Genomic DNA, 12389 nt, shown 5'->3' on the forward strand with positions numbered 1-12389 from the left:
AGAATGAGTACTACAAAGATGGGCTACAATGTACGAAGCGAAAGCAAACAAATGGCAATAAATATGTTAAGCATGCTCCATCTACCCGCCAAGTTGGTAGCAAAATTTGGCAACAAACGTTGGTTAAAAATATTTACCCGCGTGTTTGTTTCATTTACTACATTGCTGATTGAACACCCGAACGGAACAAGTTTGTTTGACTTGAGGTTTTTGATATTTTAATGTAGCTAAACTTTCAAAAAAATATGTCAACTACTACTTTTGGTATCATCAAATTTAGTTTGGCGTTTCATTACGATTTTCAATGTGGTTTGGGTCTAATTTTCTGAGACGGGCACTATTTTTTTTTTAGTTAAAATTGATTTTACGTGCGGGAAAGCACCCTTTTTTCAAGAATGAAAAGAATCACATTGATTTTTATTTGAGTTCAATTTTTTGTTCACTTTTGAAACAAGAAAAGGATTTTAAGGATCATGATAGAAAGAACTGTGAAATGTTTTTGAAAGAGAATTAAAACTTCGTTTGAATTTTTGTAACTACAAAATCAACTGAATAGGACAGTTAATGTGATGTAAAAAATTATTGTATATGCTGATGAGTGTAAGGAAATGGATTGTGCAACTATCAGAGCTAAAAAGCATAAATAGTCAAGGTGATAATGGAAAGGAAGAGTTTTTACAAAAATATTATGCGTACAAGAATGTTGGAGTGATACTTTAAAGGGTATTTTACGCAAGAAAATACGGTAATAGTATCGGAGATTTTTATTAACGACTCAAAACTATTGATACTATTTGATAAAATAGGTTGTAAAAAGTGTGATACCACTTTTGTTCCAGGTTCAGGATATTCATCATTTCGGAAATGGATTAAAATCTTCCATTGACTCTTCTTCGTCAAAGAAAGAGAATTATCACATACAACGGTTTTGCTTACATAATATGCTAGAGATGTAAATAGATACTTTTATTTTTATTGATTTGTTATCAAAAACTGAAGTTAACCACGGTTATACACGTATTGATACGGGCCTATATTGCGCACTCGTCCTTCAAATAATCCTGCTTATCGTCAGCACATTCTGCTAGAGTTATACACCTTTCCATCCACTTCGAAATAGATCCAAATGAATGCGTGTTTGGTTTTTGCCCACCTAACAACATTCTGTTTAGCCTAACAATTTTAGTCACACGCGACACGATCGGTCGGTCGGTCGTTCGATCGGTCAGTTGATTATCGCAGATAGACCTGCAACTGCATCGCTGACTGCAGCAGCACCTTGATGCCCGGCATAAAGCTGGCAATCTGCGCAAAGTCGGACCCGGACACCATCTGCGTGTGCAAGCCAATACCGTTGGCGTAATCGCCGGCCTGGATCAGGGCCACCAGTTGGTTCAGCGAGTTGAGGGTATTTTGCGATAGCTGAAGAGGTTAAAAGGTGGTGAAAATGCAACCCGTCGAATCAGTTCAGTTCCCTTCCTATTTACTTACCCTATTCTCCCGCAGAAGATCGTACAAAGATTCCAACCGTTTCGAGACATCCTCCAGCTTTCGTTTGGTTTGCTACAATAAACATTTCAAAGGTTTGTTATAAAAGATGCACTATTGAACCTGTCCAGCGCGACTCTTCACTTACCGGATTACCCGCCGAGGCTACGCACTGCTTCTTCAGCTCCTCGAATACTGTCTGCATGAATACGTACTGCTCCGGAAGCGGTGGCTTCTGTTTCGGTGGTTCCGGTGCCGGTGGTTGGTACGCGTTTTGCTGCTGCACGTAGCTACCACCGTCCTGCTGCTGACCCTGTCCCGGATAGAACACGCTTCCGTGCGGGCCACCCAGCTGTCCCGGTGCGGCGCTCGGAGGAGCAGCTCCCGGAGCCGTCTGCTGGAAGTTCTGATAGTTGATCGTATTCGCGTTGGCAGACATCGGCGCCGGTGGCATCGACGGCTGGGGACCACCGCCTGACATCGACGGGTTGTACATGGACGGTACCTGCGGTTGCATGTACTGGCCGCCTCCTCCCGGCTGCATGTAGTTACTGTTCGGGTCCGGGTAGCCGTTCGATGGCGCGAGCCCGGCCGGAAGTGGCGATGTTATCGGGGCCATCGGTTGCGGTTCCGCCTTAAGCTGTGGCGCGCGTGGGGAGACAAGCGGGAATAAAGAGAATAAATACACACCAAAAACAGAGGAAACAGAAACGGAAAGCGAATTAGCGAAAGCGGGAACTCTCGATCGATCGGGTTCGAAAACGTCATTGGGTACGCCATTTGCCGGTTCCTAGCGAACCTCCAAGCCAACTAAAAACCACGCACTGACGCACCGCAAAATTGGCGGCAATAGAAAGGAATAGTGAAAGCTACCAGGGAAAAGTCGCTTCGTGCCATACGATTGAGCAGCAGAGCATTATTTTGTTATGGTACAACAGAACTCCTAAGAATCGCCAACAAACAAACTATTAGTAAAGGTAAAAGTGAGAAATGAGAAGAAGTAGCTTATTCATGTTGGGTTCAAGGAAAAAACCCGCCAGAATATCTTGGACTTTTGGTTCATGAACTAGAACAAGCTGACACAGCGTTTGCCGATCGTTTTCGGGCGTCGAATGTAGATACGATTAACCCTTTGCACTCGGAGACATAACCTAAGCGGATGTGTGGACACTACGAGCGAATAAGAAATGATGAAACCGTGGCGTATTTTAAACACCTTCGGATACGAATTACTTCAAACTGGTAAGATGGTATGGCAATCAATAAGTCTCAAAAATTGTAAAGCATCTGCGACACAAACATTTTTAATGGGTTAAGAAAGAACTAATGATTCTTAATTGTCCAAACTCACGGAAACCCTAGAAAAAAGTCTGTTTAAACATATGTTTCATTTTGATTGAATTTTTCGTTTTTTGCAGACTTCATTCTTGCAGGATGTGCTTCTATCGGCGAATCAGTTTATGTTCTGATCCAACTAATTATTTTCCTATCTTCCGAGGAAGCTTTCAAGTTTACTATTAAAGAGAAAGTGTAAGACTTTCGTAAGGAAATAAATATTGTCGGGTACCATGGTTGCCTAAAAGTAAGCTAACAAAACCGGATAAATTTTCCCAAACTCCGCCTGTCCTCATTCGTCATTTCGATGATTTCCACACATATAAAACAGCCTAAGTTGAAACGGCACAAAACGAGTGCAAAGGGTTAAATAATTTCGCTGACGTTTTATCAGTTTCAAGCAGAATGGGATAAAGAAAATTATCATAGAGAAAGGTAAACTTGAGAAAAGTTATAAGATTATGAGTCATAACATCTACTGAAAAATTGTGTAATCGAAATGAACATGGACTATTAGAAAGGTAAGTAGAAGAATGATCAAACATGATTGAATATGAACTTATGGAAGAAGGTATTTTCAAAAACAAATCAAACAAACAACGAAGAGAAGAACAAAAAAACAGGAAAAACACAACGGAACTGTGGATCAATGTTTTGTAAACGGCTAACCTGCGGCGAGGAGCGGTTCGAGTGGTCGTTCGAGTGCGAGTCAATGATTCGACGCCACCGTCTGGTGCCGGCGTGGCAGGCGGACATTTCGTACTGCTGATCCGCACCGTGCTGGAGAACCGCACACAAGAGGAAACGAAGAGCAACGAGGAGGTAGGTTGGGGTACAAAAAGCAAGAGCACCAGTACAAAAATACCCATTGAGGAGTGCGTACAAAAAGAGGTGGGGGAGAGGAAAAAAATCAATGACCACCCTCCCCAGAACGACCGCGCAGGAGAGAAGGATAGTAAGCGTAACGGAACGGGAAAGAACAATAGAAGGCCAGAAAGAAAGAAAAATACCATGTGAGAAAGAAGGTCGGTCGAAAGAGTGACTAAAGGCAAATCAGGAGTTAAAGGTTTTGTTAGAAACCTTCCACCTAAAAAAAAACAACAAACAAAGGTTCCCCGGATACGGCCCGGGGTGCCACCGGGTTGACCATACTCACTTGTGGCCGGGAGGAGCTCTTCAACGCGGGCGGATCGTTCCATCCCGGTGGTGGCGTTGGGTTGCGCTGAACGTTGGCAAGTGGTGGAGGGCCGGCAGCGGCCGAAGGTGGCGGACCGTAGCCCGCCGACAGGTCCGGAATGTACGGCGAAGGCTGGACGAGTGGGGCTGGTGTGAACGGTTTGTAAGCATTCGGTTGGTTCGGTTGGGAAGCAGTCGGAGGAACTCCTACCCCACCAGCGGGTTGCAAAGGGTTGTAGAACGACGGTTGATTCTGGCCCGCCTGTGCAGGCTGGTTCATGACGGGTGCACTGTTGAACGGGCCTCCGGGAGCGGTGGAAGGTTGCGGCTGCTGGTAGGCCACGGGGTTGTAAAAGTTCGAGCTGGTTTGACCATAGTTTGGTCCGGATGTGACCGATGGGTCGAGAACGTACTTCGCGCGTCCAAGAGTTGGTCCACCGGATTGCGAACTGACGCTGGAGGGGCGTGGTGGTTGCGCTGGGTCCGCTGGAAGACTATTGCCCGGAGGCGGTCCCATCGGTGGCTTCGAGGCTGCCATTGGAGGCTGCACAGCTGGAGGAGGAACCGATGCTGCAGGCGGTTGGAAGGGAGACGTGTTCCATCCAGGTTGCGCCAGGGTCGAATTGAGTGTCGGAACGGGGACGGGTGTGGGTACCATCGGTGGCGCCGGCTGCCCATAGGCGGACTTCATCTTGGCCGCCTGTCCAATCGTTGGGAACATTGGATTAAATGGAGGGGGTTGTTGCCCCACGCCACCGAGACCAGTTGCATTGTTGTAGCCAGGTCTTGCACTTCCCGCACCTCCACCGTACACCGGGGCAGGGGCGTAACTCTTATGGCCAAGCGCGTAGTAAAGCCGCTCACGAAGCTCCTCCATCTCGGGATCGGTCGAATTTCCCAAGTACGTCAGTGCCGAAGGAAGTGATCCTTGCGCGGCCAATAAGCTCGCGTATTGGGACAACAAATCCGCCAGCTTACCAACGGCCTGCGACGAGCGACCTTGGCGTTCGAGCGCTTTCTGCAGTAACATCGACACCTCAACGAGCTCCTGCAGATCCCGGTTGCTATTATTATTCTTATCCAATTCGTCTTCACCACCGACACCAACGTCTACCCCCGTTCCCTTCGAGAGGTTCCACGCCTCCACCAATCGCTCCGTGCTTCCGGCACAAATATAGCACAGGATGGCATTCCGTGCAAGCTCACCGTTACTGCCAGCTTCTTTCTGGAGCCGCTCACCCAACCGCTCGCAGAGCAGTGGCAGTTGTCCCTTGCAGTGCGTGATGGCCGCCACCAATGCTTCCTTCCACGAGTCGACCGTACACTGCGTCACGACGCCGGTCCAATCACATGTCACGAGCGCGGAGATGATGTTCGAAAGATAGTTCTCATGGTTCTTCAGATAACGGTACTGCACCTTTGCTAGGAGATCAGATCCACCTACAAACAAACACAAAGAGCATTATTTAACAGCGTTTTACTAATTGAATTGAATTGAATAATTGAACAGGAAAATACAGCCGCATACTTGGAGCGTCAAACGATCTTAGCCTACTGTTGTATGCACTTCATGGGGAATCGAAAAACTTACTGCTTGGAAAACCAAACCAGTTAAGTAGGCAATTCGTAGCTTTCTAGGATCTACCCAAGACGGTAAAACGAGAGGTCGATGCAAAACTTTTTTCTACTCCGCCATGGTTTTGACAATTAATTCAAAATGTTTAACATACTTGCATTATGGGGGAGGTTTTCGCAATAATCTTTTAAGCGGTACAGGCCACCCGAAACTGGATCACAGTGTTCCAATTGAGAAAGTCCCATGCAATCGAAAATGTTCCTGGCTACCTTTTGCCAGATCGTATACCGAACTTCTTATGCTGCTCAGTTGATGAAATATACCAAGTTTGCCAGTTTGATCTTTGACGCTAAATCATAATTGTAAGCAAAATTCAAAATAATTGTTTAACATATTCCCACGGTTTCCGGCTCATTACATGGTCTGCTGCGACCTCTCTTTTTACCGATGTTGACTTAATCCGTTCACTGTACAAAGCGGTATAAATTTTCCCCCAGCATAGGCGCCAAAACTAGCTCTAACAACATACCATTCATGGCAAGTATCAACGCCTCACTCGTCTTTCCGGCCTGCATACACAGCTCGACTGCCGCCTCCAGGTTACCGGTCAGCAACGCCTCACAGATCAACCCTTCACTGTCCTGACCGGTGCGAATCTTGTACGGTATCTGTTCCGGTTTACCATTCATCTGGCGCACCTCGGCATCAACCTGTTGGCCTCCGTTGACAGCACTAATGGCGTCAAAAACTGCATTGTTATCGGTAATCTAAAACAAAAGTTGGTAAAAGTATTCCGGTTATTTTATTGTTATCCATCTTAACTTTGCCTGTGATCACTTCAAATGAAAAAGTTAAACTCTCCTCACAATTCTGACCCACAACGCAAAAATCCTTACAGTGGTAAAACCAAACTACTTCATGGGAGGTCGAGGGTTCTACATCGATCGAAAGGGGGTTCTAGTTTTTAGGAAAAACCATTTAGTTTTGTAGGAAAAACCATGCAAAATTTCTCTGCTTTATAACGAATTATTGCCGTTGGGATGGAAAAATCAAACATCTGCTTACCGATAAATCAGTACTTTCGTCCGTACTGGTTTCCGTTTCGGTAGAATTATTCTAGACGACACGTTGGGCAGTAACAAGAGCGTAAAAGTATGTGTTGATATTGTGTTAAGGTATCGCAAGAACGACCATATGTGTCAAAAATATATTAAATTTCGCCCCGAAATGAGAATTTTTAAAAAATATCAACAACCAACCAAAGGAAACCATTCGATTAAACATCAAAACAAACGATATGAAAGCAACAAGTTGAAATCAACAACATAAAAAATTATTGGACAAAAGTAAAATCCGTTGTTTTACAGACTAACAAAAAGTAATTATTTGATCTATCGAATTACGGGTGGGTCCTGAATTTATGCTTCAAAACATTTACATTTTACATTGTGTTGTTGCTTCACAAGTTCATGTGTAAGCGTAGATTTTGAAGGTTTAGCACTACGTAACCAAATATACGATACTAATTCCCCTTTTCTTTATCAGTATGAAAAATAGAAGTTGCAATATTCATGAAAATTATTAAATTTAGGCAACACAGAAGGCAGTACAGATTTACGATCCAGTACATTCCAGCCAGTTATTAACTCAACTATAGAAGCCCTGATGAACGATTTAATATAGTACTAAAATATTCAAGTGGGTAATTGAAGCGGACAACGCTACAAGGATTGTTAAACACAGACATTGAGAAATAAATCTTATAGTTCAACCGATTCAGGACTTCCCCCTTCAAATTATTCGGTACAAAACGAAAATCAAAAGTCCACATAAGATAAATAGAAGAGGAAACTTCTCATCAGGGACAAACGAAAAGCCGTAATTATCTCTACTTACTCGACTCAATCCGGCCATTTGATCGCTAAGCCCATCGACTGGGTTCTGCTCACCGGGAGGTTCCGATTCGACGACATACTTTTTAAACTTATCTGCCACATCCTCTGCTTGGTATCCTAAAATAGGTAAACAAAAAGTGTTATAGCATCGAAAATGACAAAAAACTATCCTAAATGTTTTCTACCGAGCAAATTGAGCATCTCTGCATGTGGATCACCCTCAAAGTTGGCCTTCAAGAAGTACCACAGCAACCGGGAATGCTGATCGTTCGTTTGGTCCGCCTTCTGGCGACAATACTCGACGAAATTGCCCTCGGCCAGCACCTGTTCGAGTTGGTTCGAGCGCTCGACCAACTCCGGATCGGTAACAACCTGGTTCACGCGCACCGTACGATCGTTACCATTGAATGTGACTAATTTTCCTCCGAACTGCAAGCAAAAAATGAATTCCCAGAATAATCCTTGCCTGGACTCTAAGAGCTTATTTAACCCATCGTCTTACCCCGAAACATGCACCAACTGGCCTCCGCATCCAGCGCGGAGGGCGCTTAAGATCGTTTGATTCGGTTAGCGATTGAGCCGGAACCTGCTGCATCGGCTCATGTCCAATGTTCGCCATGCCGGGGAACGAATCGGCAATTTTGTTGCTCGTCTGCACCTGCTGATGGACGCCACCGTGGATCGAGTAGATGCTTACGTTGCCATCGAAGCTCGAACCGGCAAGTAAGGCCGGATTACGGGGGCACCAGGCCACATCAAAGTTCCACTGGTTGGTGGTAGCAATTTCGGACAGAATCTCTCCGTTCGGATCGTCCGTGTTTTGGTTCCAGCAAATGATCCGATTGTCCTTGCCACAGGAAGCGACCAGATCATGATCCTTAGGGCACCACGTCAGTCCCAGCACGCCCCGTTGGTGAATGTGGAACGTTTTGGCCGGTGCCGTCGCGTACCGGAGATCCCACAGCTGCACCGTGGGCGATTGGTCTTCCTCACTAGCGAGCCATAGCTGTGTGGCCACATCCGGATGCCACTGAGCGACTCGCCATCGAATGCGGGACTGTGTGTCGCTCAGCTTAATGATCGGTTCGTTTTTGCGCAGGTCCCAGATGACGCAACGGGAGGAGAACACCGACGCCAGGATGTGTTGCACCTGCCGGTTCCACGCCAATCCCTGCACATCTTCCAGCGGGGCCACCTTCGCCCCCGGGCTCATCGGTTTGGCGGTATTATTCAGATCCCAGATGAATATTTCCGACTCGGAAGCACCGCTAGCCACCAGATTGTACTGGAACGGATTGTAGTCCAGGCTTCGGACGGCACCCTGATGTTTTTCCTGCTGAGCCACCAAAGCGTTCTGACCTGCCAGCAGCTGTGCCACGTTGTACACTTGTAGCACACCACTCTCGCAACCACCCGTTATCAGGCCACTCGGTGTGGTACCGGGATCTCCGGCCCCACCGACCAGCGGTGACCATAGCAATTTCTGGAAGCGATGTGCACTCGGTTGGCTTCCCTTCAGCTCCAGATCGTAGCTCGGATCGGCCAGATTGATCGAGTATACCTCCAGCGCGGCCGCTGTGTTGAACGAGGCGTCCAGCTGCTGAGCGGCCGTTCCGGCAGCCAGCATTACCGAGCTTTGCTGCGCCGGCGACCACGCCACGTTCACCATCTTCTGCAGCTCCTTCACTTTCATCGTGAATCCTCTCTCGGAGCTGCTGTGATGGAAGAATGCGGAAAGACGAAAGACGGAGTTAATTGACAAAACATATCCAGAACTGGGGCACCAAGTAAAGGTCATTGAACTTTTCCAGAATGTTGTCATGGGCTGCATGGTTCCGAAAATGTTGATCTTAAAAAAATAGGAAAATTATCTTCACAACCTGAACGAGCATTCGCCTACAGCCTGCGGTTGTTGTTTATTGACTTCACCACCTTGTACGGAAGATTAAATGGCATCGCAGGGAACTAACAATTGGATGCAGAACAAAAAACTGATGACTTGGCCAAACCCAAAACGAAAACATTGCTGCGCTGTCAACTGATCAACAGTCGATAGAAAATTACTTATTTCCAACGATTTTCACGAAACTTTTTCACTATCTCCTTCGTCGCGCTTACCTGTACACAATTAAACACTAATTCCAACGATTCACAAACGAATTAAGACCCTTTTTGCGGCCAATTGCAGCGACCAGTCGTGCGGAATCTTGCTTCTCGCAACGAAAGTTTTCTGTGCGGCAAGCGGCAAACGAGCTGTCACACGTTCCAACGTGGCTCATTTGTAGGGATGCAAGGTCGGAGCTGAATGGGCTGGATTCAATCGTTCCTACGGGAAGCTTTCCTATCACAACACAATTTTAATACAATTAACTATGCGCGCTCCATGTAAGAGAATTTGTCGTTCATTAGAAATTGTTACTGGATACGGGAGTGAATGAAATTTCGACATTCCTATCAACGATTGTCTTGAAAATGGCAAGAAATTGTTCTGAGCCTGGAGCTAATTGACAGACTTACTCCTTTTTCAATCGGAGTTTAACGATTCGATCCTTTAACAGAGCTACAAGTCCCATCACAATTCGCCACCAAAAGGTAAACAAATGTCAAGCAAACGTGATTGTCGCTTATCTATCACTAGAACTAAAATGAAAGCAGCAAAGTATATATATAACGTACTTTGTTCCGGGGAACGTGTCATTTGAAAGGAGAGCAGGTTAGCACTCCCCTTGACAAGGATGGAACACACAATCTGAGATCAGTAGGCACTTTCAGAAGAAAGCTGATCTCGGCCATTTTTTTATATTCTTAATTTCATTTACGGTCGACAGATGCTTTTAAAATATTAATATCTATATTTTTATCCCCATAGTTTGGATTTTCAACTCTGTTTCAACACGGCAAGTGCTAATCCATTTGAATAAGCAGAACAAGAATACTACTGCTGTTACAACTTTTTTTAGATTGTCGCACACCTGGTAGAACATTATAAACAAACACACGATCGTTCACGTGTTTGAAAAGAGGTAATTATGTTAAAACCTGTTGGGCAAAATCAACTTTAAAATGAATACAGCTCAGTTACACAAACTTTAAAGAAGAATAAAACGGCATACTAATGTAACTCATCAACAAGATTGAGAACAACAAATGTTGCTTCAAAATCACCTACATGTAAGTACAGTAAGTGGGGTAAATAGACATTTATTAAGCTGTGACTACAAAACCAAAGATGCTGTTTATATCACATCGGTGAAAGCAAGGCGTTTTAAGTATAATAAAAATCTCCCTTTGCTACAAGGGTCCTGTGGCGCAATGGATAACGCGTCTGACTACGGATCAGAAGATTCCAGGTTCGACTCCTGGCAGGATCGGAAGTAGGAAACTTTTTTTGAAGTTTTGTAAGATAAAAATCTATTTTGCTTTTGACTGAAATGGTTTGGTTTGATTTAATTTTTTTTTTCGTTCCAAAATAAAACGACATATCAAATAAATTTACTTTTTTTAAATTATATATTCTACTGCATGAAATACATCTAACAAAACTGGAAAACAAATCATTTGCAATGTTCTTTTAGTTTCTTCAACTATTGTGGGCTGCCGATTCTCGCCAATTTCGTTTGATCATTTCAATGATTTGGGCATAGAGTGATGATTTGGAGAAATAATAGCACGTGCAAATGATGATGAATATCCAAGCCATATACAGCCAGTAGTCTGTCTTGTGTTCCACCTTATTCAACAGTGGGCCCTTGAAGTCATCCGATATGTAGTGCAGCACAGTGTTGCTGCTCTTCTGATTTACCAACCGTGGTTCCACACCGCTGTGGCGCGTTACAAACTTGGCCAGCGATGCCAGCGTTATCGCTGTTCCGTTGTACTTCACCAACGGTCGACCCTGGTGGAAAAACATGATCGTTGGCAGCCCAACGATGCCGAATTCCGCGTTCAGAACGTGAAAGTTATACGCATCGATGGCGGCCACGGTCAGGTCGGGAAAGTGTCGTGCTAATGCGTTGAAATGCGGTGCTACCATCGCACTGTGAATACATGTCCTGGTGTAAAACAGCATCACAACGCAGCTTCCCGCTTGGTTCCTTTTCGTAGAGTTGCCGTGCGGTGCTAGCACACTGATCACCTCCTTGAGGGAAGTTATCATATGCATTGTACCGTTGCCTTCCACGGGGACACATTTAACACGCAGAGAAGATTTGCGACCATCCGCATTGGTTCCGTCCTCAAGGCCATCTTCATCCGATAATGAACAGGAGCGTTTGTCTGCGTATGTTATGAAATCGTACAGCGAACTCTGCAATGATTGGCGTTGCGTTAATGCTTCTGGTCGTTCGATTTCTTCGTCCTTTGTTTCTGATTTTGCAACATTGCTGCCGCTGCCAAACGGGCTCGATTCAAGAAACTCGCCGTTTAGTATCTGCGCGTAGAACTCCAAACTCTTGAACTGGAAACCATCGCAGAGGTTTACTGTGTTTACTGTAAATAAAACTGCATAAACCGCCAACCCATTAATCAAGCAACCCATACAATGTCCTTAGATGCTATTTAACTTACGAAAAACTAAAGCTAAATGGGATTTTGTGGAAATCATTTGTAAACACTGCCGAACGTAGTTCGATCACGCACAACACTAGTTTTTCACAGAATGAAGCTTTGTTTACATCTGCAACTGCCAGCTGGCTGACAGCTTCTGTCTCATGTCACTTTTTTAACCCTTGTGGTCCATTCTCGAAAGCATTTAGAAAATAACGGAAAAAATAAAAAAACACAATTTTTGAACATGTGACCCGATGCTCTTTGAAATAATTAAAATTGATATTTTAGCCATTGGTAAGTCATTGAAATACCTATTCAAAGCTGGTTTCAACCAAGGAAGCATCGTATGGCATAAACCCTTGGAGATTTAC

The 12389-nt window shown here is 44.9% G+C and overlaps 2 protein-coding genes and 2 non-coding genes across 4 annotated transcripts; 2 read left to right on the top strand and 2 right to left on the bottom strand.

Moving 5' to 3' along the window:
* Positions 1-942: 942 nt before the first annotated feature.
* On the bottom strand, positions 943-9686 carry LOC131261047 (protein transport protein Sec31A). The gene is made up of 9 exons (XM_058262938.1): positions 9589-9686; positions 7973-9185; positions 7656-7899; positions 7472-7587; positions 6105-6342; positions 3980-5439; positions 1637-2128; positions 1492-1563; positions 943-1422 (listed from the first exon to the last, which is right to left on the bottom strand). The coding sequence occupies exons 2-9, from the start codon at positions 9161-9163 to the stop codon at positions 1234-1236; spliced, it is 4002 nt and encodes a 1333-aa protein (XP_058118921.1). The 5' UTR covers positions 9164-9185; positions 9589-9686; the 3' UTR covers positions 943-1233.
* Positions 9687-10161: 475 nt separating this feature from the next.
* On the top strand, positions 10162-10268 carry LOC131261579 (U6atac minor spliceosomal RNA). The gene has a single exon (XR_009178196.1). It is a non-coding gene; the product is annotated as a U6atac minor spliceosomal RNA (small nuclear RNA).
* Positions 10269-10768: 500 nt separating this feature from the next.
* Trnar-acg (transfer RNA arginine (anticodon ACG)) lies at positions 10769-10841 on the top strand. Its single transcript has one exon. It is a non-coding gene; the product is annotated as a tRNA-Arg (tRNA).
* A 116-nt stretch (positions 10842-10957) lies between these two features.
* Positions 10958-12128, bottom strand: LOC131261057 (thioredoxin domain-containing protein 15). The gene is made up of 2 exons (XM_058262954.1): positions 12037-12128; positions 10958-11970 (listed from the first exon to the last, which is right to left on the bottom strand). Exons 1-2 carry the CDS (start codon positions 12071-12073, stop codon positions 11051-11053), a joined length of 957 nt encoding a protein of 318 aa, XP_058118937.1. The 5' UTR covers positions 12074-12128; the 3' UTR covers positions 10958-11050.
* Positions 12129-12389: the final 261 nt, after the last annotated feature.

Source organism: Anopheles coustani, chromosome 3 (assembly GCF_943734705.1).
Source record: "Anopheles coustani chromosome 3, idAnoCousDA_361_x.2, whole genome shotgun sequence".
In the NCBI taxonomy this organism is placed as follows: Eukaryota; Metazoa; Arthropoda; class Insecta; order Diptera; family Culicidae; genus Anopheles; species Anopheles coustani.

Excerpts from the sequence above, each read along its gene's own strand:
- LOC131261047 (XM_058262938.1), bottom strand. The coding sequence starts at position 9,163 with ATGAAAGTGAAGGAGCTGCAGAAGATGGTGAACGTGGCGTGGTCGCCG. Across the intron at positions 7,900-7,972 it reads CAGTTGGTGCATGTTTCGGG|TTCGGAGGAAAATTAGTCAC; the intron begins GTAAGACGATGG and ends TTTTGCTTGCAG. Across the intron at positions 6,343-7,471 it reads AAATGGCCGGATTGAGTCGA|ATTACCGATAACAATGCAGT; the intron begins GTAAGTAGAGAT and ends CTTTTGTTTTAG.
- LOC131261057 (XM_058262954.1), bottom strand. The coding sequence starts at position 12,073 with ATGATTTCCACAAAATCCCATTTAGCTTTAGTTTTTC. Across the intron at positions 11,971-12,036 it reads CCATTTAGCTTTAGTTTTTC|TTTTATTTACAGTAAACACA; the intron begins GTAAGTTAAATA and ends CGGTTTATGCAG.